The 25865-nt window shown below is 35.2% G+C and overlaps 1 protein-coding gene across 1 annotated transcript in view; it reads right to left on the minus strand.

Moving 5' to 3' along the window:
• Nucleotides 1-2243: 2243 nt before the first annotated feature.
• The window catches only part of LOC124370038 (proton-associated sugar transporter A), a 105757-nt gene continuing 82135 nt past the window's right edge, over nt 2244-25865 (minus strand). Inside the window, exons 7-12 of the mRNA XM_046828350.1 lie at nt 19160-19270; nt 17919-18026; nt 10166-10330; nt 8571-8701; nt 5912-6086; nt 2244-2506 (exon numbers count right to left, since the gene is read on the minus strand). Of these exons, the coding sequence (XP_046684306.1) occupies nt 2276-2506; nt 5912-6086; nt 8571-8701; nt 10166-10330; nt 17919-18026; nt 19160-19270 (921 nt within the window). The 3' untranslated portion in view covers nt 2244-2275. The remainder of the gene's footprint in view (nt 2507-5911; nt 6087-8570; nt 8702-10165; nt 10331-17918; nt 18027-19159; nt 19271-25865) is intronic.

Consider the following 25865-nt stretch of genomic DNA (forward strand, 5'->3'; position numbering starts at 1 on the left):
TTGTGTGTGGTGCACGCAACGTTTCTCTCGATAGAATTATTCCAGGTAGCAAATACAGCTGTAATATAATCTCTTCTTCACCATTGTACTTGGTTATTTTAGTAATAACGTGTGGCACTAATTATGTTTACAAAAAACCATGCAAATGAGGCTGTACTGGTTATTAAAATGGTTTAGACTGTCAGGGACTGGTTCGGCGTTGAGGAATGGTCTTGTGTTAATGTCGAGGCAAAGAAAACGGACACTGCTCTGAGGATTGTGAGTAGACACTTTTGTCAGGGATTGGATTTCATTCCAAAATGCAAGAGATGATTGGTGGAGAAGATCTTTAAGACTGATATTGAGAACTACCACCCAGCCGGTTGCGGTAGTAGTAGACCCCTATCAGCTGTGGTGATTTTAATATTAAAGCACATTTTTAATATAATGAGAAGTTTCTTAATTTATTAAGCACTTATAATTTATATATATATATATATATATATATATATATATATATATATATATATATATATATATATTCAAATTCAACTCACGTATACACAATTGGCTACTGTAAAAACTAATCAGTTAAAAGAGAGCAAGAAATTTAATGTAATTCACACCATATCAGACTAAGCTGGAGATTTCCTCAGGAGGGTTCACTTTTGGCTGGTTTATACCTTCCAGTTGAACTTACCGCTGGACACAGTAAATACTGGTATCATTTAAATCTGGGCAACCCTATGGGTGTCCAGAAGTGTCACATCACTAAGCACAAATATCGAGATATTGAGGTCCAAGGGTTGACTGATAGGTTTAGTCTGCTGCGGAGGATGGCTGTAGTGTTGATGGGTCCCTAAGGGTTAAGGGCTAGTGCTAGCCTAGACATAAGGGCATGCCACCCCTGCCTGCTTTGACTGGAGAGCTGGCCTCCCATTCTTCTAAGGCAACATGATTGAGATTAATGCCAAAATCCTTCCTCCTGGATTTTGACAAGAGGCGGCCTCTACCCCCAACCTTATCCATCCAGAATATCCTGTCACTATGGAAGCTGCGTAAAGGTCACTAAGTGCAATTTCTAAGCTTTTTGTTCTAAGAAAACAAAACTGGAATAATAAAAAATACTGAATGGCAGCATTAGGAATGGAAATATTTATTTTCCAATTTTTAAACGATAAAGACCAATTAAAACTAATAACCTTGAGGATATATTGTTTCTAATTGACTGGCAATGTTTATAAAAATACTCAAATGTAGAAGAAAATCTTAGTAGAAGAAATCTACTTTTTGACATGGAAAATTATGTACCCGCTCGTATTTTTTACTGTGCACTTTTCACATAATCTTTTTATGTGTTTTATCTGACATATAAATTATTTTATTTGTGAATGCAGCGAAACAGTCTGTTTGGTTATCAGAGCATCTGTATTATATCAAATGTTTAATTGTGTTTTTTATTATCAAGCATTGCTAAATATAGCACATTTTCTTATCTCTCTGGACTACCTTATTTCAAAAAGCCAAGATTGTGCCTATGCTATTATTTATCGATGATTGTTGACTTGCTCATGTGGTTTAGCAGGTGCTATATTCACTTAAAATTGGAAAACCATATTTTCTTATTAATAGAACTATATTTGTTAAAAAAACAAGATGGATAGTTAAAATTTTAAATATTTTGGTTTATTATTTTATGTAGGTACAACTCAATGTTAAAACAACTATCATACTAAAATTGAGTATACATTAACATTTCTTCGAAAAGTAACATTTTTACTGACACCTGAAACAATTGACAATGTGAAGTGTAGCATTCTTGTTAATAACATGTTATTCTTCACATAATGAAGGACACAAAAATAATATATTAAATAATGCAACATGTCCAAAGAAACAGCGGACATGAAAAAAAAATGTTTAGCCACAATAAACTAAAATTCGCTCTTTTGTAGTGAACAATAGAAAATCAAATCAAATAATCAGTTGCTGAGTTTTAAGAAACAACACTTAATAGACATAAAACTGAAGTTTAAAATAATGCCAATAATTTTCAAGTTATGTTTGTAGAATCAACTGTTTTTCCTTGGCCCTTTTGTTCAAGAGGAAGATGTGGATGTACAGAGAAAATTTAGATCAGAAAGGTACATATGAATATAGAAAGTCAAGAACATTTCTGGCTGCAACGTTACTAAAAAATATACACAATAAATTAAAGCTGACAAATATATTGAAAGAATGAGTGGAGAAATAACAAACCGGAATGAGACACAAATACTCAAACTATATTTAACAGTTACAGATCCAGATACATGACTTGGGTGGCGGCAATGGCACCACAAAATGCTAAGAAAGCTGCAACAGCAGCCACGGCTGTGGTGGTGCCTGCCCAGCTGACTACGCTGCCCATGCAGATGGACAAGGAGAACTGAGCCAGGAACACCATGGAGCTAACGATGGCCACATCAGTACCCAAGCCTCGCACTTGGCTTGCCTGTACGTTGTCACCACTTGCATCCACTTCGAACTGTAACAACAAATGGTATGTTAGTTTTGGCCAACCAGCTGAACACGCTGTCCATGCAGGTGGACATGGAGAACTGAGCCAGGAACACCATGGAGCTGACGATGGCCACATCAGTACCCAAGCCTCGCACTTGGCTTGCCTGTACGTTGTCACCACTTGCATCCACTTCGAACTGTAACAACAAATGGTATGTTAGTTTTGGCCAACCAGCTGAACACGCTGTCCATGCAGGTGGACATGGAGAACTGAGCCAGGAACACCATGGAGCTGACGATGGCCACATCAGTACCCAAGCCTTGCACTTGGCTTGCCTGTACGTTGTCACCACTTGCATCCACTTCGAACTGTAACAACAAATGGTATGTTAGTTTTGGCCAACCAGCTGAACACGCTGTCCATGCAGGTGGACATGGAGAACTGAGCCAGGAACACCATGGAGCTGACGATGGCCACATCAGTACCCAAGCCTTGCACTTGGCTTGCCTGTACGTTGTCACCACTTGCATTCACTTCGAACTGTAACAACAAATGGTATGTTAGTTTTGGCCAACCAGCTGAACACGCTGTCCATGCAGGTGGACATGGAGAACTGAGCCAGGAACACCATGGAGCTGACGATGGCCACATCAGTACCCAAGCCTCGCACTTGGCTTGCCTGTACGTTGTCACCACTTGCATTCACTTCGAACTGTAACAACAAATGGTATGTTAGTTTTGGCCAACCAGCTGAACACACTGTCCATGCAGGTGGACATGGAGAACTGAGCCAGGAACACCATGGAGCTGACGATGGCCACATCAGTACCCAAGCCTCGCACTTGGCTTGCCTGTACGTTGTCACCACTTGCATTCACTTCGAACTGTAACAACAAATGGTATGTTAGTTTTGGCCAACCAGCTGAACACGCTGTCCATGCAGGTGGACATGGAGAACTGAGCCAGGAACACCATGGAGCTGACGATGGCCACATCAGTACCCAAGCCTCGCACTTGGCTTGCCTGTACGTTGTCACCACTTGCATCCACTTCGAACTGTAACAACAAATGGTATGTTAGTTTTGGCCAACCAGCTGAACACGCTGTCCATGCAGGTGGACATGGAGAACTGAGCCAGGAACACCATGGAGCTGACGATGGCCACATCAGTACCCAAGCCTCGCACTTGGCTTGCCTGTACGTTGTCACCACTTGCATCCACTTCGAACTGTAACAACAAATGGTATGTTAGTTTTGGCCAACCAGCTGAACACGCTGTCCATGCAGGTGGACATGGAGAACTGAGCCAGGAACACCATGGAGCTGACGATGGCCACATCAGTACCCAAGCCTCGCACTTGGCTTGCCTGTACGTTGTCACCACTTGCATCCACTTCGAACTGTAACAACAAATTTTATGACCAGCTGACCATGCAGGTGGACAAGGGGAACTGAGCCAGGCATGGAGCTGACGACGGCCACATCAATATCCAAGCATATGTCTCAACCCTATAAGTGGCAAGCGCCGTCTGAGACGTATGATTCACGCCGCCGTGAAGTGGCAAGCGCCGTCACAGCCATTGCTTCACATTTAAGGCTTTTGCTCCGCAACCGTCCATTATTTTTAGGCCTAGTTTGAACTATCGTATTCTCCATGAAACTTCCTATACATATCATATAGTATAGTGTGTATTCATGTTACTAATGTTTGCTGGCTTAAATTAAATAAACAGTTTTCGTTTGACCTGGCGGCAGACGAGAGAACAGCTGTCTACTCGTCTCGTCACTGTTTTGTTTGGCGACTTTGCGTACTGTTATTGTCAGTATATTATTGTTTATCGCGTTGTTTGTGTTACCGGTAAATGTTTAGGTTATTCGTTCGTCATGGAAAATGTTGGGGTACTTTGGGATTATACCGACCACACCAGTATGAGGAACACAAACATATAAATTTATAGAAAAAAACATTATATAAGAACGAAAAAGCAACTCTTCAATTACAAACTTACAACCATTATTAATTGTTAATGGTTTTCCTGTGACGCCCAGAATGCAGCAACATCAAGGATGAGTGAGTGTAGTGGATTTCCGTCTTCAGCCGCAACTGCCGACCGCCACGCATATTTTAGATTTAGGCAACTAGTCATGATCTTGTAAAAATCGAATGGCCCCCTCTTCGCTCCTGGGTAAATCCCAAATTCTCATAGTGTCACCCATCACTAATCTATTACACACACAGTAAAACACGGAAGTACAACAAAGCGACGCACTCGACAGACACTTCGGCACGAAAGTACAAGAATGCGGCGCACCAGCTGAACGGGTGGCGAGATTCCGTAGTCACGTTATCTACTAGTCCGCTCGACTTTGACCTCTGTCTGAGGATTGGGAGGGGTTTGCGATAAGACAATTCGTTTTATATTTACGAAATATACTGTGCTATGACAAACTAAGCCACTATTATAGGCCCTACACTACTGGGAGGAAAAGACAAGCCTCTTCTAGTGACTCGGATTAAAAAAACCAGTTTGTACATAGATTTAGTTTTTCCCATCTAACTTTTTTGTTCTTGTAAATAGAAAAAAATGTATAGGAAGTAATTTGTTTAGAATAAAATTGTGTATATTCTGTGAATTTGACATTATTTTGTAGCTCCAGTAGTTTCAAAGTGATGGACAGTAGAACTTAAAAATTATTTCTTCTAAAAGAAAATCTTTACACATCTACAATGATATTAATCTGAAAATAATGGTAAAGAACCAAATATTATATTTATTCTTATTCTATAGTTCATAAGGAAAACAAAAATATATAATGTTGCTAGGTTATCACTTAGACAGTATTTTCTAAAAATAAGTTTAACGATCACGGCAATTTACCCGAAAACGGCCTGCCACTGAAACCACAAATGACCGCCACTTATACGGTTAAGGTGATATGTTTCGAAGAGACATATAATTTAATTCCTCTTGAGACATTTTTCAGTGTTGGTGGATGGCTTCATCATAATGTTAAATACACAACATAGACACTGATAAATAAATATAACATTATACAACTAATTGCATGCCACACTGCATGCAGGAGGCTGTGGCACGGCAACAACAGGTGAAAGACCAGGTTTAACAGTTAAGGAATAATAAACCTTAAAAACACGTCACTATTAGACATACGTGATCATCAGATTGTTTGATGGTAGCGAATAAACCTAATTTTTAGTCTTAAAATTTTGTCTTAAGATTTTTTGACACCAGAAGAAGAGGATAAAATCCAATCCTTCAAAGTGCTATATTTAAGTAACAATAACGATGACAAATATCAGAAATCCTATTCTTTGAAATCGTCCATAGTTAATGACAAACTTTAAACAAAGAATTATACTTACTTTGACAGAGTACTTAACTGACTAGTTCTAACATGGGTACTTACGCAGTTGTGTTCATGATAGTGCGCAATGAGCAGGTAGGGCATGGTGAAGAGGGTTGAGTACATTACACCAGCTGTCCAGGAGAACACGATTACTCCGATCTTGTGTTTGAGAACTGCCATCAAGAACATACCAACCGAGTAGAACAGCAGGCCGCCCACGTACACGTTCTTTGCTCTGTGACAAAAGCACAGTTACAGTTTTAGTGGTCTGTGGAAAAGAACTGTACTTCAGTTAATAAATAGCACCAGGATATGTTTTGAAATTAAAATATAATAATAAGAGAGGCTTGTTAAACAGTTAATCAGTTAAACATGTTAATTGTTAATGTAGTTAGCAACTTTTATCTGAATTAGTAATATTTGACTAAATGTCTTATCATATTTGACGCCATTTCTGTTCTTAATGATTACGGAAATAAAGCAATTGTCTATTGTCTATTGTCTTGGTTAACTTTATGATTATCATCAATCCATCAGGTTTTTTTGTACTTTAAACTATGTTTTTTTCTGAATTTTGTTGTTGTATTTTTGCAAAGACAAGTCTGAAGAGTTTAGACATATACTTTTTATGCAAAAAAGTTAGTTTTAGTATATTTTTTCAAATTTTTTATATATCGTCCAATAACTCATTTTCACTGTCCTTGTACCATTATCATCATCACGAAAACAAAGCAAACTATCTATTTGTGCGTCAGATATTTCCATGGTACAATAAACAATAGAAATGAAACCATTAATACTCCAGGACACGAGGCAACAACGCTACACGGTAGCTGTCTGCACTGTGCGACTACAGCGAATTCACCAAGGTGCAAACACTCGTGACTGTTCGTTTGATTCGAAAGCGGTCTGGGAATGCAGGAATGCTCTAGCAGAGCTGGCAACGAATAACAGAGTAACACTTGGTTGGGTACCGGGTCATGAAGGTATTCATGGGAATGAAAAAGCGGACATCCTCGCCAAAAAGGGAGCAGAATCTACATTGGTGGGGCCTGAGCCAGGTTATGGGATAGCCTTCTCCAACATTAAAGCTCTGGTCAAAGATTGGGAAAAGAGGACAAGACACAAGAATTGGAGTAGAGCCTCAGGTTTAAGACTATCCAAATTGTTTATCTCTCCTTACGCTAAAGGGTGGACAGCTCTCCTAGACCAGAATAAGGAGGATATAAGACTGATATTAGGAATGTTGACAGGATATGGCCCTCTGAGGAAGCACCTTATGAAGGTAGGCCTTAGTCAGAGTAGCGAATGTAGACTCTGTGGAGAGGAGGAGGAGTAAGCAGAGCACATTTGGTTGGATTGTCCTGCCATCGTAGAGATTTGGAAAAGATACCTGGGAGCATATCTCCTCAGCCCCAAGGACATTAGAGAACAGGAGCCCTTAAATCTGATTGGTTTTTGCAAAAGACTCGGTCTTTGAGGGCACAAAATTAAAGTAAGGGAGGCGCAAAGGTCCTTTTTAGGACTAAGTGCGGGGACAAACTGTTCTCTTCCCTCAGGAAAGGAAAGGAAAGGAAAAAAAAACACTTGTGACAGAAGACCAAGGAAGTGCTGACATCTAGTAGAAAACATCAGGACTACTTGCACAAAGCACGTTTGTCATACAAATGCTTCCTGCGAAATATTATGGCAGACAACAGGATAAAACAGAAACAATATAAGAATGCGTCCTACTACATCAGTGGCACACCTTTACACACTCGCTATGAACGTAATATTATGTCAAAAACCGTGAAGGGGTTAACTCCACGGTGTTCTTGACTCAGTTTCCTTGTCCATCTACACTTCCACAGATTTAAGTCTTCTGTTTGATTTCCAAAAAAAAAAGAGGCGCCTATGAAAATACAAAGTGTAAACTAAAGTCTGCTGACCTGGCTTAGCGTAGCTACTAAACATAGAGACTTAATTTATTGAACGTATGTTAGGCTAACCAAAAGCCTCTTATTGCTAGGAATACTATTTGTAACCATTTTAAGAATGTTATGTGTTGGCTCAAACAAAAGGCTTTTACTCCATTGAAGAAATGCTATCTTGTAGTATCGATAGCATACAATTTCAGGACTCTGACTTACACTATATCTAAGTATTAATCTTTTGTCTTTTTTATTGCTTTTATCTTTTAATTTTATGTAGTTCAATAGTGTTTATTTATAATTAGGCCTATACTATGCTAATTATACTATATTATTACAATTATTATTCAAGTAAAAATCTCCTTCTAATTTTTTTCTTTATTATTGCCTTATCATCAGTCATTTGTGTATTGTGAGAAAAATGTAAGTTTTGTCTATTCTGGCTTTTCTTACATTACATAAAATGAATATTTTCACTCAAAGGCGGAGGAACCTGTAGAGGAACACCATTTTGCTGTCACTAAAGCCCTGAAAATACCCAAGTTATATCCAGTAAAAAATACATTTTTTAACATTTTAATCAACAGTACGTAACATAGCGATGGTGGGAAGGGTTGATTCAAAGCAAATGTAAAGTCCACGTAGTTGACTATTCTTGGACCTCTTCAGACGGACGTGGACTCCAGATTCCAGGAGTAAAGTCTGTGACAGTGTCAAATTTCTGACGCTGCACAAAGCGGAAGGTGATATGGAGCTATACTACACATTTGCATTGTCATAAACTAGTTATATATTTTTAACCTTACTTGTACTTCTTTATCAGCTTCTCGATGATGGAAGAGTAACAGGCACAAGATAAAGAGTACATAGACATCCCCCAACAGCCGAACCTGACTCCTTCTTCATACAGTTCCCGCAGCTCAGTACCCTCGGGTGCCTGGAACCCACAAATTCACATTTTACTACTCTTCTTTCAAGTTCAGTACAGTAATTTATCAAACAAGAATATAAATTATGGGATAAGGCTGATAAAGTACTCAGATATGCTACACCAGTTCCAATAAAATGAAAAATTACTTTGATTATTATGAGTATTGAAGTGACAGTTTGATTATATTTGGAAGTTTTAAGGCACATTTATAAGTCATCCTGAGTTATAACGACTCATAGTTCAATTAAGTGGTTTAAAAAAAGTGAAGGCTTGAATAATTCATTTTACTGCAGACGGCATGGAGAAAAATATCAAAAACTTCTTGGGATAGGAACTTTAGTTCTTTGAGATAATCCTCAAGGACTAGGCTAGCTCTGAACCTGCCTCTTCAGTTAAAGTAGGCAGGGGTGGTAAGCCCTTAAGTCTACTCTAGCAACATCCTTACTAACTCCAACAGTGGGAGATCTATCGCTCTATCCTTGCACCCCAATATCTGGACACTTGCGATTAGTGATGTGCTGCTCCTGAACATCATATGGTTGCCCAGATTGTAAGAGACAAAATACAATTTTGTACAATACAGTGCATACCTGGTGTAGGTTCAAATGGAAGGTATAAGCTCACCAGAAGTGAACTTTTCTTCTGGGGCTTGATGATACATGGGTAACATTGATAATTTTGTTGGAACTTAAATTAAAGAAAAATCTTATTATTACATCAGAATCTAAACAGTTTAAATTTTATCTACAGAAATGTGATTGGCATGAAAACCTAGATGAAAATCTTGTTTAGTTCATTCTGATCTCCTTTAAAAATTTACCATATTAAGTTTCCATGCAGATGTTTTATATTGGTAATCATCTCTGTTTGGCAAACTTTGCTGGTCTTGGACATGGTCCATGGTCAAGCATAAAGCTAACTTCTTACATTTAAAGTGTTGGTGTTCTCCTTTCTATGGAGAAGGAGTTTCACATTTACTCAGTAAAATAAATTAAGAAACTGGCAACTTTCACATTTAATGGGCATTTACTGCTTAAACGTCTCTTCACTCTACTTGTAATACAAATGACATCAAATAGCAATTTTCACCACTAGAAAAAGTTGGATTTTGTTGTGCAATTGTATTTTACAAGCAAGGTAAAGCTAAGGTGGAAATACAATCTTGCACGAAAGATACATTTCTTGTAATGAACAACGTTTTTTGTCATACATAAAACAAAATTAAAACTTACATTTTATTACCATAACAAATAACTCAACATAGTACTGCTAGGCTATCAATTTTACGCATAAAAGGCAGTCGTTATTTACTTAACTTGAATTGTGTGCCGGGTGGTTTTCTAGATCTCTATTGTAAAGTAACACTATGGACCTAATTCACATATAAAAAATAACTGTTGTTAGTGCAGTACGATAAAAATAAAATTGAAGTAACATTTTTCTAGAGTGCGATTGTAGTAACAACGTCACCTTTGGATCTCCATCGAAGACAGCTTCCCCCACGAAGTCAGTGAAGTAGAGAGAGTAACAGACGTGTGCCATCCAGCAGAAGAGGTTGGTGAGACACAGCATCCTCAGGGACCAAGGCATGATCACGATGGACATTAGGTACTGGCTAAAGGTTGCAGTTGGTATCTGTTGGGCAAAATTACTAATCAAAATTATTTACACTCGGATCACTTTATTACTGTATAATCTATATTGTACGAGTCATGTAACCGTTTTCATATGTAAATTAAATCAAGTAAACTATGTAAGAATTTTATTTTTTATGAAAGCCCACACTTTTATCTACTTTTCTACATCATTGTCATCAATATTAAGGTGCTTGTAATATCTAAAAACAACCTTTTGTATAGTGTCGTCATAGAAGATTACCCCTTGATATAACAACTGCAATGCAATAATTTTGACAAATGACAGTCACTGGACACTAAATTCCGGCTGTTTGGGGAACTTTAAAATTGTTCCTAGCAAAACACTGATGAGATTTTGAGTCCATTTTGCTGAAAACAATGAAAAAGGTTTCTATGCACACGTGTCCTAATATGCTTCGTTTTCGGTCTGTTTGAATTTTTGTACGTCAAAACCCATAACTCAAAAATTCCTTAACCTACAGGATTGTAACTTTGCATTAACTATTTTTCTATTTTAGACATAACACTTTGCTTAAGAAGAATAAAATATTTATACAAGTTTCAAAATGGTGGCAGTTTAAAATTGTAATGCTAAATTTCATGAAAACCATAGTAGATAGGACAAAATTATAGGAAACAAACATAGGAAAGGTTTCATGCTTGTTAAACATGAAACCCTTTACACTGGCAAATAAATTATTAAAAAGTGTAAACACTTTATAATACAATACAATCTTGTACAGTTTTCACTTTTGATGTTATGATAAGTAAAATATTTGTCACCTAATACATTGTTTTTTATGTCTAATATTATTCTTACAATATTGTCCTTGGTTTTATTTAGTGTTATTGTCCTTGCCGTAAAAATATGGGAAATGTCTGTTAGTGAAAGTATACTGTTATTGCCTTATTCTTGGAAAATGTTGTTTTGTTATTATTACAGTGGAGTGGGCTAATAAGTATTTCTAGATTATCAATTGCACAAGTGAGTAAGTATTTGTTGCATCAACCATCTTGAATGAGAACTTTTAGTCAATTGAATTGAAAATTGCTGTTTTCTTCAGCACACATTGCCATAAACAGCCCTCAACATGTTGGTATTTTGCAGAAAACTTTCTTTAGAGCTGCACAAAAACTTGATGTCGAGTAGTTTCTTAAAATTTCCATGTTGATGACTAGAAAAAGCTAGCTAAATAAAAATGACTATCCAGAAATATAACTGCTCGCACAGATCAACTTGAAAACAAATACTGGCAGGTGATTCTTCTATTTTTGTGTGATCTTTCATTTTAAAGGTATAACTTACAACTCTGTAAGGCTTCTCCTATTTTCTGATATTATCACTGGTAATTAAAAAAAGCTCAGTTTATATTATGTTTTATCATGTAAAATTATAAGTATACCGCAAAACCTCTAAAGGCATTTGGATGAGTGTGATATAAGTCACACTGCTGTATGTGGCTTCTAGATTTCCGATAGAGTATTTATGCTGTTATATCCTCTACTGCTACGGTTCTACTGTGGGAGGCCAACCAGTCTAAAACGTCGTACTTTAGATTTGAGTTAGAGATAGCCCAGGTTCGAATCCTGTCTACGACCTAGTACTTTTTATCAGTACCATCAACCTTGTACTGTATCGACTTTCCCCCTTAGCCTATTCTGTTTGATAAGATCCTTGCACAGGCCAGTGGCCCATTAGTTCGGGCAGAATAAGGTACAAGAGGATTGGTCTTTTTTTATAAAAACAAACCTTGTTCCATAACATCTAAACCTTAACAGATCAGTTTTCATAATTAATACACTCTTACAATTTATAAAAAATTAAAATTTATGAATACAATTTTAAAATTATATAATTGATTATAAAATTATTAATTTAGAATATTCCAGGACTTAAACTTTAGTTGTTTAATTAAGGGCACTTCGAACTGCATTTTAACGTTAACTCTAGGGCACATTACACAAGTTGTATAAAAACTAGGCCCATGCAGTTTTTTTATTTTTTCAATTGTACTTTTTTCTAGTTCCTTATACAAGATTTTTCAAACGCATAACTAATTTATGTAAATATGATTTTGTTATAAAAAAATTATTTTTTAACAGTCAATATATACGTGTCCTAAAGAATTAAAAACAGGTTTTTGAGGATCAAGTAAAATGCAAGTGTCATTCCATGTCAAATCACCCAGTAAATAATTAATTTGACACCCACCTCTTTAGATTTTGATGAAACTTAACACAATTGTTGCATTTGCTATCCTATTGATAAATACCAAATTTTATTTCTCTATCTCTTATAGTTTTTTTCTACAAATTTTGTAATTTTCTTAATTTAACGTGATTTTAGGCCGCGGATTTCGCGTCTTGCAATGTAACTTGTAGCTTAAAAAATTAATATCTTGAAAACTATTTGAGATATCATCATGAAACTTTGCATAATATTTAATTAATATATTTAAAATAAAGAAAAAATACATTCACTAACCTATCTCAACTCCAAAAAATAATAAAAATATTATAATCAGAATTTTTTTTATTTGAAAACCGTTGTCGGGATTTACTAAAATTGCAATATCTCAGGTCTCAGAACTGGTAGAGTGTTCATATTTTTTTACATACTCCTAGATACATAGGCTAACAGATAAACAAAAAATATGTATGGCTTTTTCACATGTTTAGTTAATATTCCAAAAAGTAGAATATTATTAAGAAATTATAAATTTGCGGTTTACTTACATTTAATAAATGTGAAATAAAATAAAAACTGAAGTCTAATAATCAATATGTTTTATAGCAATTATTAGTTCTGCTTGTTATATTTTTTCCACTTCATCCAACACTCTTCTGTTTTTCTGATACACTCTTTTTTGAAGTAGTACATTCTGCCAGTGCTATTTGATTGCGATGCATCAACTGTACTGATAATGTGCTCCAAAGGTATTATGCACAGGTCTTCTCTTTGAGGCCAGTAAAAGCTGGCAGCAGGTCCTGGAGGGTGAAGTAAAAGAATTTCAGCATCTTCTTCTTCATGAAACACAGTTTTAATGAGTCCAAAGTACCACTTTCCATCGTAGTTTGCAGCCACATAATCGTTTAAAGATGATTGAATGCAGACCCAATCCGTAGCAGAATCAAAAGAAAACATTAGAGTAGGATTAGGAATATCAGTAGTCCTCCTTATTTCAATTTCATTTGTATTTAATGGTTTGAAATAATGGAAACTTCTAGTACTGGGAATAGTCTTGGTGGTTATCGTGACACTCCAATCTGAAAGCTTCAGCATTTTTTGTGTCAATATACAATTCAACAACAAACATTTTACATTTACCTTTTATTAATGTCCTCCCACAATATTTATGTGGGGTTGCCCTGGGTCTTCTGCAGCTTCATATATGTCTCTGCTTTGTTTCCTCCTTGCCTATATTTTTCTCTTCTTGTAACAACATCTCTTGCTATGAACTATTAAACATTATTACTTTATATATTAGAATTTGTAATTTGGTTCCATACCTCTATCCATACCTCATGTTACTCATAAATATCATGATTGATATTATCGTCACTTGAGTGTTGGGAGCTTATTACACTGCAGCCTTCTAGGCCATTAGAGTTATGAATATATAATAATCAAAGTTTTCTCCAAACTTCAACTTTGAGCTTGATGTTTATAACTTAGGTTCATTTTGACCAATTAATTGTAGATGAACCTAGTGTTCCATTTGAAAAAACAATTCCTTTTGTTTTCTCCTTGCCTAAATTCTTTCTCTTCTTGTAACAACATCTATTGCTACGAACTATCTCTCGATTTCCCATTTCAAAGAAAAATAAACAACACTACTGTAATAACTTATTCCACGCTCAAAACAATCACCACCAACATTATTCACTTTATAGAAAGGTTATTATTTTGGTTACAGAATAAACAAAACAAACAAGTTTCATACTGTAACAGCAAAACAGCTGAGACAGATTAGCCAACCGACAAAACAAATATTCATAAACGAGCGACAAGTGCTATATCATATAACAAGCAATGCAATTCCTATTGACGTTTTTGATCAAAAATACACTCTGAAACGTATTTAACACAATTGTTTCAATCATTTTTTTAACACAGAAAACTGTTTTAACCTTCGTGTTATATATAATTGCAAAGAGGAATTTGCAGTGAACAATAATCAATAAAAACCGAAAATCGGAAACAAATTTTGTAGTTTGAAGTGCCCTTAAGATATGTTTTGAATACCTTATTAATTTTAGATAATTAAGAGAACATTTTTTACAAAGTATTGACACAACTTAATTAATAAACCAGATTTTGTATTAAAAAGGTAGAAACAAACTCTCAAACTTTCAAAACGTATCTAAAATACTGTTCACTATTTCAGTAAAAATACATGAATGTAATAAGGTAACTAGTCAATTAGATCCTTCATTAAAATTAATACAATAAAAATATACTTTTTACAAAAACCTCTTCACTGTTATTTATGCACCATTCTTTTGCAATATATTAACGCATTTTTAGAACTTTTCAAACGATATTTTAGAAAATGCCCATTAAAGAAAACATCTATCCCTCAAACTCCTTCTGAACTACGCCAAATAAGCATTCTCTCGTGTCTCTTGAAATATCTCGAAAGAGTTGTCCACCAACAGTTTTCTTCTTATCTTAATAACAATAATACTTTGTTGAAATTCCAATCTGGATTCAGATCTAACCACACTACCACTACAGCCTTATTGAAGATTATTGATGATATCCGATTACCAATTTTTCAAGAGACTAGTGACCATTTTAATATTATTCGACTTCTCCAAAGCCTTCGGCTGCGTATGCCACCCCCTCCTCCTTATCAAAATAAAGAAGTATGGTTTCTCTGATGGTTGTGTCAATTGGGTAGAGTCATACCTTACTGGACGTCAGCAATTAATGTCACTTCAATTATAACACATTCAAATTTTCATCTTTACACCGACGATTTGTAAATATAGGTTCATTGTTTACCAAATGAACAAGCCACTTTTGTGTTACTACTCAACTTGGATGTTGACCCAACAGGGATCTCTTCTGGCTGGTTTATACCTTCCAGTTGTACCTACCCTGGGCACAGCAAAAACCGATGTGTCACGTAGATCTGGGTAACTTTATGGATGTCCAAGAGCGGCACATCACAAACCGCAAATGTCGAGATTCTGGGGGTGCAAGGGTAATTCGATAGGTCTATTCTACTGTGGGAGATGACTGTTGGAGTTGGTGGGGTTCGTTCCCTAACTATCAGAGGTTCTTGCTAGCCTCAACAAAGGTGTGCCTCCCCCTGTCTGCTTGGACTGGAGAAACTGGTTCAGAGCTGGCCACCAAAGGGACATGACTTTGAGATTAGTGCCCTAAATTGTTCCTCATGGATCTTGATAGGAGGTGGCTCCTACTCCCCAACTTTACCCATCCTGAATATCCTATCACTCCGGAAGCAGTGCAAAGGTCCTTATAGGACTAAGTGCAATTTTATAAGCCTCTTGTCCTATGAGAACAAAATGATAATTGATAACTCAAGAATGATAAACCGAATTAATTTTGACAACACACCAAAACTTAAAATGAACAGTTGTAAACAAAATTACCAAAACAAACTGAAAAATCTTGGACTCACTATGAACACAAATCTCAAATGAACTAACCAAGTTACGATAACATACAGAAGAGTCTGCTGACATCTACGGTTTGAAGTGGTTTGCCTTGTACCTGACATCCAATGTCAAGGCGATGCTCATTAAGACTCTTACACTACCACACTTTGACTACTGTGACGTAGTGATTACTGCTGTATTAGATTTATTTTTATCTCAGACGTCATGAGCATGTTACACAATATTTTCAGCAATTATCACTCATGAAACTTCATCAACTACGTAAATTCCACATATTTTCAATTCTACATTTAATTATCAAATCCAAATATCCTGTTCATCTGTCCGATCATTTCAACTTTATCTCTGATTAGTGAACAACCTACAATAAGGAGAGCCACATTACTATCAATTCCTATTCATTGATCAAAAACTTTTAATAGGTCTGTTACTGTTCAGGCTTGCCACCTTTGCAACGCTCTTCCCGATGATATTAGATGTACTGAAGACTGCACACTTCGAGGCGGGGGTTAGAGGCTTGCAGCTGGGGGGCCTGTGGGGGTGACGGGTGGTGCTGCTTGTAAGTTGCGGTCATGTGGTCAGTAGGTGTGTTAGAATGATTGAATGTGTCTTCTTGTTATTCATTTGAATATTTTTTTCTTGTATTTATTACAATATATACACCACGATATAAACTTCTTGTGGGATGATTGTGGCTTGATATAAAACTTTTCTTTTGAATTTTAAATTTTGAATTAATTACTATATATTGATTTTTACTTTAAGTTCATTAAATTTTGTATAGGTTAAGCAATTTTGTTACTTTCTGCAACTGTATCAAACTCTTTTGAATTTACTGTATATGATAAGAGGTTGAGTGGTAAAGAGGGCTTGATAGCCCTAACTCTGCCTCTTTAATAAAGGCATTTTTCATTTCATTTTAATGAACTTAACAAGTCAACAGCTCCAAAATAAAAAACTAGTTTAGGTTGAAAGGGGTAAAAAGAGTATCCAAATGTTGTCACGTAATTAACATACATAATTAAGTACCTTAATGGTTATAACTTAGTGGCCGTCCTTAAATTATGCAAGACTTAAATCAAAATTTTTAGAGTCCTCCCCACCCTTGTAGCGGACTTGTAATGGTAACACTAACCCCCTCAGTAATTATGTTATGTTGCCACCAATAACCCCTAATTTACATATCATTCTAAAATTACAATATAATAAATACAAGTTTAAACTCCAAAGTAAACAATTATTTATTAATATCAAATTAGCATTCCAAAACTGTAAGACATCGTATAAAACTGTTATTTTTTCTCAGTATGTAAATTTTTGTAATTTAGAATGAACGATTTAAACAGTTTTTTTCTGCCTACTTTTTAGACATTTTAACTAAATTTCTAAATACCATAACCTAGCAAGACCATCACTACACTATCTCTCGAAATGGGACTTACGTTCTGTGTACATCGACTGTAATGCACATGCACTAACAGATAATTTGTCTACTCACTTGTTGCGTCAGTCGCTCTTAACATGATGAAACCGCTGAATCATTTTTTTTACCAACTTGCATACTTAAAATTAAGGTCGAAACTATGTTTACCCACAATTTTTCGCAAAGTTTTATCTTGTTCAAAGGATTCAGACTTCTTTCCGTTTGCTTTTATGGTGGAGGAGCGAGAATATAGTGCTAACTTTAAAAGATTTGGGGAAATCAGGCAAATTTTTTTGAATATATTCATGTCATTAATTGTTGAGTTTAACAGTTAAGTAATGCTGCGTTGAACCCCCACCCTCCCCAATAACAGCCTGTACCCATAATACAGTTGATACCAACCCCCCCCCCCCATTGGGGCGTTACATACTTTAGGAGCAGCCACTTAATTGTAAATAAGTGTAATGGATAATTAAATATTATTTTGGCCACAACTTAATGCATGATTACTCACCTCATCAATGAACAAGGGCTCCATAGGTTTCTTGCCTTCCGTGTTGTTAACATGACCGTTGGCAGCATTTCCGTCATCAGCGGCAGCTATAGAGTCCACATTTGTTTCCTGAGAGAGGAGAAATTTATTTATTGTATTTCAAGGAAGTGAAATAAATTCCTTGTTCCTTTGTAGTATTAGCGGTGGAAAGAATAAATTTCCTTGATACATTTAAACATGTCAACTTCTGGAGGGATGTCTTCGCCAGGTGTATTTGTTTGGTGGAAGGGGAGAGTTTTTCAAGTCTGAACAATTAAAACCATTTACAATGTAGATGCTTATTGTTGTTTTAGAAGTATAAAAGAAGGTAAGATAAACTGCCTTCAGAAATGGAATTTTAATACTAGCTTTTACTTTCCTCCAAATATGTAGTAGGTGAGTGTACTTGTGATGGCAACACAAATATTGATTTTAGGTGTTTAGTACGTTTTGGAAATATAAAAAGAATTTTGGAAAATGTCCATCCGTACATGTTTAAAGGCCTGTTTGTATTATCCTTGATTAACCAAGTAGACCTCTTTTGCACAAATTTGAACAGAATAGAATAGAATATATTTATTGCGATGACAATATACATTACATTGTATTGCAATAGTCAATAATACCAATTTTTCACAGTATTAATCTTAAAACTAAATCCATTCACTCGACTTTCCATACAGTTGCACACATTCGTACACATACAAACAAAATTCGTGGGATCAACCCCCAGGATTGCAACACTGCTGCGAATATCAATGCTCCATAAACTCATCAACTGAGTAAAAAGCACAAGACACCAGGTAGTGTTTCAATTGGGATTTAATTTTTTTTTATTTGTTTCTAAATTTGGTGTTTCAGGGAGACTGTTAATGAGTTTGATCCCAGCTTGAGAAGGGAGGCATTCAAATGCTGCTGTTCTATGCTGTCGGGCTCGAAAGCGCTCCCGAGCTCTTGTCTCGTATCTGTGTATATCACTGCCCTGTGTCCATATACACTGAAATCAACAGTAAAATGAAGTCTCTAAAATGTACAAGCTGGGTAGAGTTAGCAAGTTGAGCTCCCTTCGACATGACTCTCTGTTGTTCAATTTTGCGATGATTCAAACAGCTGCTTTTTGCAGTCTGAACACTCTTTCCAAGTTTAATATGGCACAACTGCCCCACAGAGAAATTCCGTACTACAGGTGTGGAAATACTACAATCAGAGTCTGGTTAACTCACCTGGTAGCTGGGAGTAGTAGATGGATCTTGTGTTGACCCGTACTTTGACTTGCCTTGTTGTAAGGGTTGAGATTCAACATCTTCAGGGTTGCTGCTCTGTTTGGGTGCTTTCTGAAAAACCAATTAACATGTTAGTGGCATTATTTTCTCATAATACGGTTGAAAAATTAAAAACAAGTTATTACAATTTCAGAAGTATTGTACCTGTTCAACATCCTGGTATAAATCCTTTGTGTATTAAACAAATTTATATTATTAAAAGACGACAAATTATTTAGAATATGCACCCAGGTTTACAAACCTGATAGAAGAGTCTGAATTATTTCTGTCTCTATAAATAAAACTATACTGGGAAATCAACTCTATATTTTGTTGACAGCGCATAAACATAAAGGTTGTCAGTGTCAGTGAAGGTGCACATTGTGAATGCTCAAATAGACTAAGAGACAAAGATCAGACTTTCTTAGAAAAGATCAGTTTACTCTTCTAGCCAGAACTATAAGGTTACAGTTACTGAGCACATTTTGAAGTTCTAATGTACTGTCACTATTTATTGTTAATGGCAGTGACGTATAACTGTTGGTAAACTATTTAAGTTCAAGAGTAATGGTTAAATAAATTTAATATTGTAAATACAGAGATGTAAAGATAATATCTTTTGTGTCTATGCAAAATATAACATGTAATGTACATGGTTCAATTATATTAAACAATTGGGCAGGGCCTAATTGAAATTGAGTCATTGTCGTCTATCTACGCGTATTCAATCCGTATGTGTAACAACTCATGACAGAAAGGTCTTAGAAAACTTGAAATTTCGTATAAAGGTTAAACAGTCTAAGGAAGAAGCCTAATGGTTTTAAGATTGTCTCTGTATCTCCTTCTTCCGGTTTACATTACGTTATTGTCGGTTTTAGTTTAACATCTGTTGACTGTAGATGGCTATCCACAGCGGAGACGAAATAACTCAAGACAGTTCTGTAAGCGACATTTCAATGTGGTGTTAACCGGAAGACTTTGATGTGAATTTCTCTTTTTTATATGCTCTAAAGAAGCCATAACTGATATTGAAATGTCAGTGTATGTTATGTTAACTGATTTGTGATTGACCCGTTTTATTACAAACTTTAACCTATTAAAATTACACATTTAGCCGCTGGATTGTTTCTATACACCATGAAGAGACATTATTAATCTCTAATCAGAACTTATAACATTTAAAAATTAAATTATTATTACAAATTATTATAAACATAAAGTAATAAATAAAGAACAATTTGGTTTCAGAAAAAGCTTATCAACAATAGACGCCATAGCGAATTTTATAAACACGATTTATGAAAGTGTTGATTCTAAATTTTGCACAGCTGCAATAATATGTGGTCTGTCAAAGGCTTTTGACTCAATGGACCGGAGGTTATTACTAAAAAAATGGAAAATTATGGAATTAAAGGTGTAGCACTGAACCTCATACAAAGCTATTTTAATCAGATACCTCAAAAAGTACCTAAAGTAGTTTCTTGTGTTTGTGGCCGACTTACCTAAAAGTACTAATGCTGATAACATAAAAACTATTCAATATGCTGATGACACATCAGTGGTTGTCATGGAGAGGGGTTCTCAAGTACTGGATAACAATATTACCAACTGTATTAAAAACCTGAAAACCTGGTTTTCTGCAAATGCATTCAAGCTAAATGAAAATAAAACATACATAAATAGCACTGATGCCAACTTTGTTGAGTCCACTAATGCTAAATTTCTGGGTGTTCATATTGACACTAGTTTGCTTTTCATGCCACGTTGAACAAATTTCAAAAAAGCTTAATACAATTTATTTTTTTTAAAAATATTATCGAACACCACCGTTAGTTTTGAAGTATTGATAAAAGTGTAGTTTGCTTTGTTTCAAAGTTTGGTAAACTATGGTATAGGAATCTGGGGAGGGACAACTTTAGTAAGTTTTAACAAAATATTCTTAATACAAAAAAGAGCTGTAAGAATTGTTAGTAAACCCCCACTGATCCTTGCAGGAAGCTTTTTCAGGATTCAATAATCATTACTTTATCGAGTATTTACCTGTATGAGCTATGCATATATTACACACAAAATAAAAATAATTTTTCTCATGGTACAAACGCAAATAAACATTACAACCAGATATAATTTTATACAGATAAAACAACATAGCTCTTCCAAATTTGAAAAATCCATAAATTATATGATTTGTAAAATAATAAATAAAATATTGAAATTCAACGAAGAATTGGTGTCCAGCAAAAGGTTTTTAATGGAAATAAAAAAACTTTGTTAATGAAAACGTACTATTTGGTAAATTAATTTTTTGATGACCCTTTCATATAAAATAGGGTTTATATAAAAATTGTTGAATTGTAATAGTAGTTCTAATAGTTTATAGTTAACAATGTTTCAAACTTCTTACTGAATCTTTATATTAAGAACTGGTTAACTTTGTTTTATTTAAACAAATGTTTAGTGATATTAACAAATTGTGGAGCTGGACTGATGGAAACCGTATGACTTTATATTAAATCTATGACAATTCTCTATGTACACAATGTATTGACTGAGAAATAAAAATCTATTGTCTATATTATAATCTACAGTTATACAACTATGTAAAATGACTAATTAGGAACTGGCATATATACGGTTACCAGTCTGGTAGGATGGTTACAAGTGGTACCGATATGGAGGTGTCCGATAATTGTTATGGGGGACATCAACATAGACTGCCTAAACGTTAACAGAGACAACATGCTGTTGGAGGATATAATGAGAAGCTGTGGTATGTTCAGAATTTCTCTTCCATCCACTCGCATAACACCTTTTTCACAATCATCAATAGATTGTGTGTGTACTAATGTAGAAGATGAAACAATAACAGTGGAAGTTTTGGATGAGGGGATCTCTGACCATACGGCACAGCTCTGTACGCTACACCACCAGCAGGTAAAACCAACAGCCCAGATGACTGAAAAACGACAATTTTCTGAAAGGAACATGAGGGACATTAAAATAAAACTACAACAAGAATCATGGGAAGATCTGATTACTGCTATAGATGCAGACACAGCCTACAATTTGTTTAGTAACACCTTGGGAATGATAATAAATTCTGCTTGCCCACTAAAAAAATCTAGAGTAAAAGGAAAAAGGAGAAATAAAATAACAGATGCTGAGGCTGAAAGACTACGTAAAGTTTTTTTACAAGCACAGATTGTATACAACACTACTGGTCAATTGATTCATAAGCAAGACACTGCCTCTAAAAAGAAAGCCTATGATTTAAGACTTAAAGAGTTAAGGCGTAAAGAAGTAACATACAAAATTCTTCATGCAGAAAATAAGTCAAAGGCCTTATGGGCAGTATTAAATAATGAAAGGAAAACAAAAATATCACATAGTCCGAAGGAATTAATGGATCCGGTATTAGGGAAAATTACTGACTCTACCCAGATCGCTGATTACCTAAATTCTAGGTTTGTTACAGCGGCAGACAAGGCTCTAGAGGCTAATCCAAAACCACCCCTACTTGTACCTGCTCAGAATAATGTTCCACCCTTAACACTCTTTCCTACCACTTCAGACGAAGTAATAAAGATCATATCTTCTTTAAAAACAAAATGTACTTATGGAATTGACTTGGTATCTTCGAAGCTGCTGAAATTTTGTGTAATGGAACTGACGGACCCAATAACTCTACTGATAAACCGATCATTCGCAGAAGGGAGGTTTCCAACAAGGCTTAAATTGGCGAAGGTTATTCCCCTTTTCAAGCAGGGTAGCACCTCTGATGCTGGTAATTATCGACCAATATCGCTGATATCAACAATATCTAAAGTTTTTGAAAAGGTGGCCCTGACTCGTCTTGTTACTCACCTCCTGGAAAATAATTTACTAACTAGTCAGCAACATGGTTTTATCAAAGGACGTTCTACATCAACCGCTATAGTTAGTCTAATAGAACACATTATTGATCAACTTGAAAATGGCAATACCTGTGCATCTGTTTTATTAGACTTTAGTAAAGCATTTGACAGCCTTGATCATAAACAACTCCTAACAAAACTGAAAGCTCTTGGAATTTCTGGAATTTCAGCGAGTTGGTTTGACAGCTATTTGACTGATAGACAACAACTGGTTCAGCTGGTTCATTCGGACAATGGTATGACTCATTCATTCATTCATTCATTTCTTTATTGCCAAGAAAAACAATCATTACATAATTGTACAGGCAGAGTCAAAAATACAATAAAATAATCATTAACTAATTATAGCATAAAATTCATCAACACTATAAAAACTATTGTCTGTTAACAATCTTTTAATACAGCTTTTTAAAACTTTTCGATGGTAGATTTTTAAAGTATAATGGCAGATGATTATATAACTTAATGGCAGTATATTTAAAGCTATTTTGTGTTGTACTGTAGGATACTAAATCATTTCTTAGTTCCTGCCTATTTCTAGTTTCATAACTGTGGTAATCACTATTAGATTTGAAAAGATGTATGTTCTGTTTTACATAAATAAGGCACTGATAAATGTAGATACATGGAATTGTCATAATTTGTAACTTAATAAATAAATTCTTACAATGGGATCTAGTTGGAGCTTTACAAATCAAATCGAACTGCCTGCTTTTGCAAGACAAACAGACAATGAGAGTAAGAGCAGTTGGCCCAAAAGATGGCACCATACATTAAAAAAGAATGTATATAACTATAATAAATTAGAAGAAGAACATCATTAGAAACTGTAATTTAATTTTCTTAACATAAAGATACCTCTAGTGATCCTGGGTAAAATATAATTAATGTGAGAGAACCATTTTAAATCAGATTGCAACAGAACACCAAGAAACTTAACAGACTGAATCTCTTTACATCTATTTAAAGACATTGCTAAATCTTGTGTCTTTTCTAAATTTAGAGACAGACTATTAACATTGCACCAATCCGAGAGTAAACCAATCTTAAAATTAAAAATATCAGTGATTTTGTCTTCACAAGTAACATTTAGGCAAATATCATCAGCATACAAGTGACACTGTGTATTATCATCATCTAAAATAGCTGGCAGATCATAATATATATGATAAACAAAAGTGGTCCCTAAATAGATCCTTGCGGAACACCATTAACAACATCCCTAAAACTAGATAACGACCCATTAAAACACACACACTGAGTTCTATTACTAAGATAGGACTCAATGAAAGACAAAGACATCTGATCAAAACCCATATGTTTAAGCTTAACCAACAGTGATTTATGCTGCACTGTGTCAAAGGCCTTTGAGAGGTCAAAGAACCTTGATTCCACACAAAGCCCCTTCTCCATGCATCCAGACAAGCCTGAAGAAAGGCACGAACCGCATCACAAGTGGTGCGATTCCTTCTAAAACCAAACTGCTTGGCTGAAAGCAAACAATTTCGTTCCAAGTAATTAATAATTTGTAGGCTTATTAACCTCTCAAAAACCTTCGAAAAAAAACAGGTACAAGGGACACAGGTCGAAAACTATGATACTCATCCTTACTGCCCTTCTTATAAACAGGAATCACCTTACTTATCTTCAGTTTATCAGGAAAAAATAACCTACATCTAAACATGAATTAATAACATTACAATAAAACTTCAAGAAATATAATAACTGCTTATCTTTAAGATTTTAGAATTGAGATAAAAGACATCCTGACTATTACTGCTACTTAAAGAATTTATAGCTGAGAAAACATCTTCAACACTTACATGAGTAAACGAAAAAACAGAAGTCACATTATTATAAACATTTGACAGATAAAAACTAACATTAAAAATACTATTTGGTATATTACTGACTAGATCATTAATACTGTTGATAAAATAATTGTTGAAACCTGTAGCAGTTAAATTAATACTATTATTGGTATTGGCTTTAGCCCTTACTATTGACAGAGAGGTTATCTTTGACAATGTTCCAAAGTTGTTTAGGTTTGTTGGAAGAGTTAGCCACCAATGAATTATTATAACTGAGTTTAGCTAATCTAATCTCCTTGCGGTAAATGTTTTTTCAACCTTTTATATGCATCCAGGAAATATTGAGAATTTGTATCCTTACTTAAATAATAGTAATGTAGACAGGATTCCTTAAGAGCTATTAAATCAGGAGAGTACCATTTATTAATATTAGAATTTACACTAGATCTTTTTTTTGACAGTTTTAATTGGAAAAGTTAAGTTAACTACCCACATAAATAAATTAAAAAACAACAAAAACTTATCACTAGCAGCTGAATAGCTGGTAAACAGGTAACCAGTTCATGGTATTCAAATTTCTCAAAAAGGTAAGAGTTTCTTTATCTTGAACCAACCTAGTAAGAGACGTTGTCCTACCCTCCTCCGGAACTGTAGACAGCTCCATGGAAGTTGACACCGCAAATGATCAGACTCCACTGTAGGAACTACCTTTACCGTCCATCTATCAGGATGAACACTAGTGACAATGTTGTCTATGCAGGTGCCCCTGTTGATGTTCCCAGGACGTTGTAATTGAATTATTCAACATGATATTCAACCCGTAACCTCCAACTAAGTTACTAAAACGCCACAGTGTTCCTGTCCTTGGTCTCGAGAAAGTTAATGTTAAAGTCAGCACAGATGATCACTTCATGATTCACATGGGAAGCAGTTTGCAATAGA

Source organism: Homalodisca vitripennis, chromosome X (genome assembly GCF_021130785.1).
Source record: "Homalodisca vitripennis isolate AUS2020 chromosome X, UT_GWSS_2.1, whole genome shotgun sequence".
NCBI lineage: Eukaryota > Metazoa > Arthropoda > Insecta > Hemiptera > Cicadellidae > Homalodisca > Homalodisca vitripennis.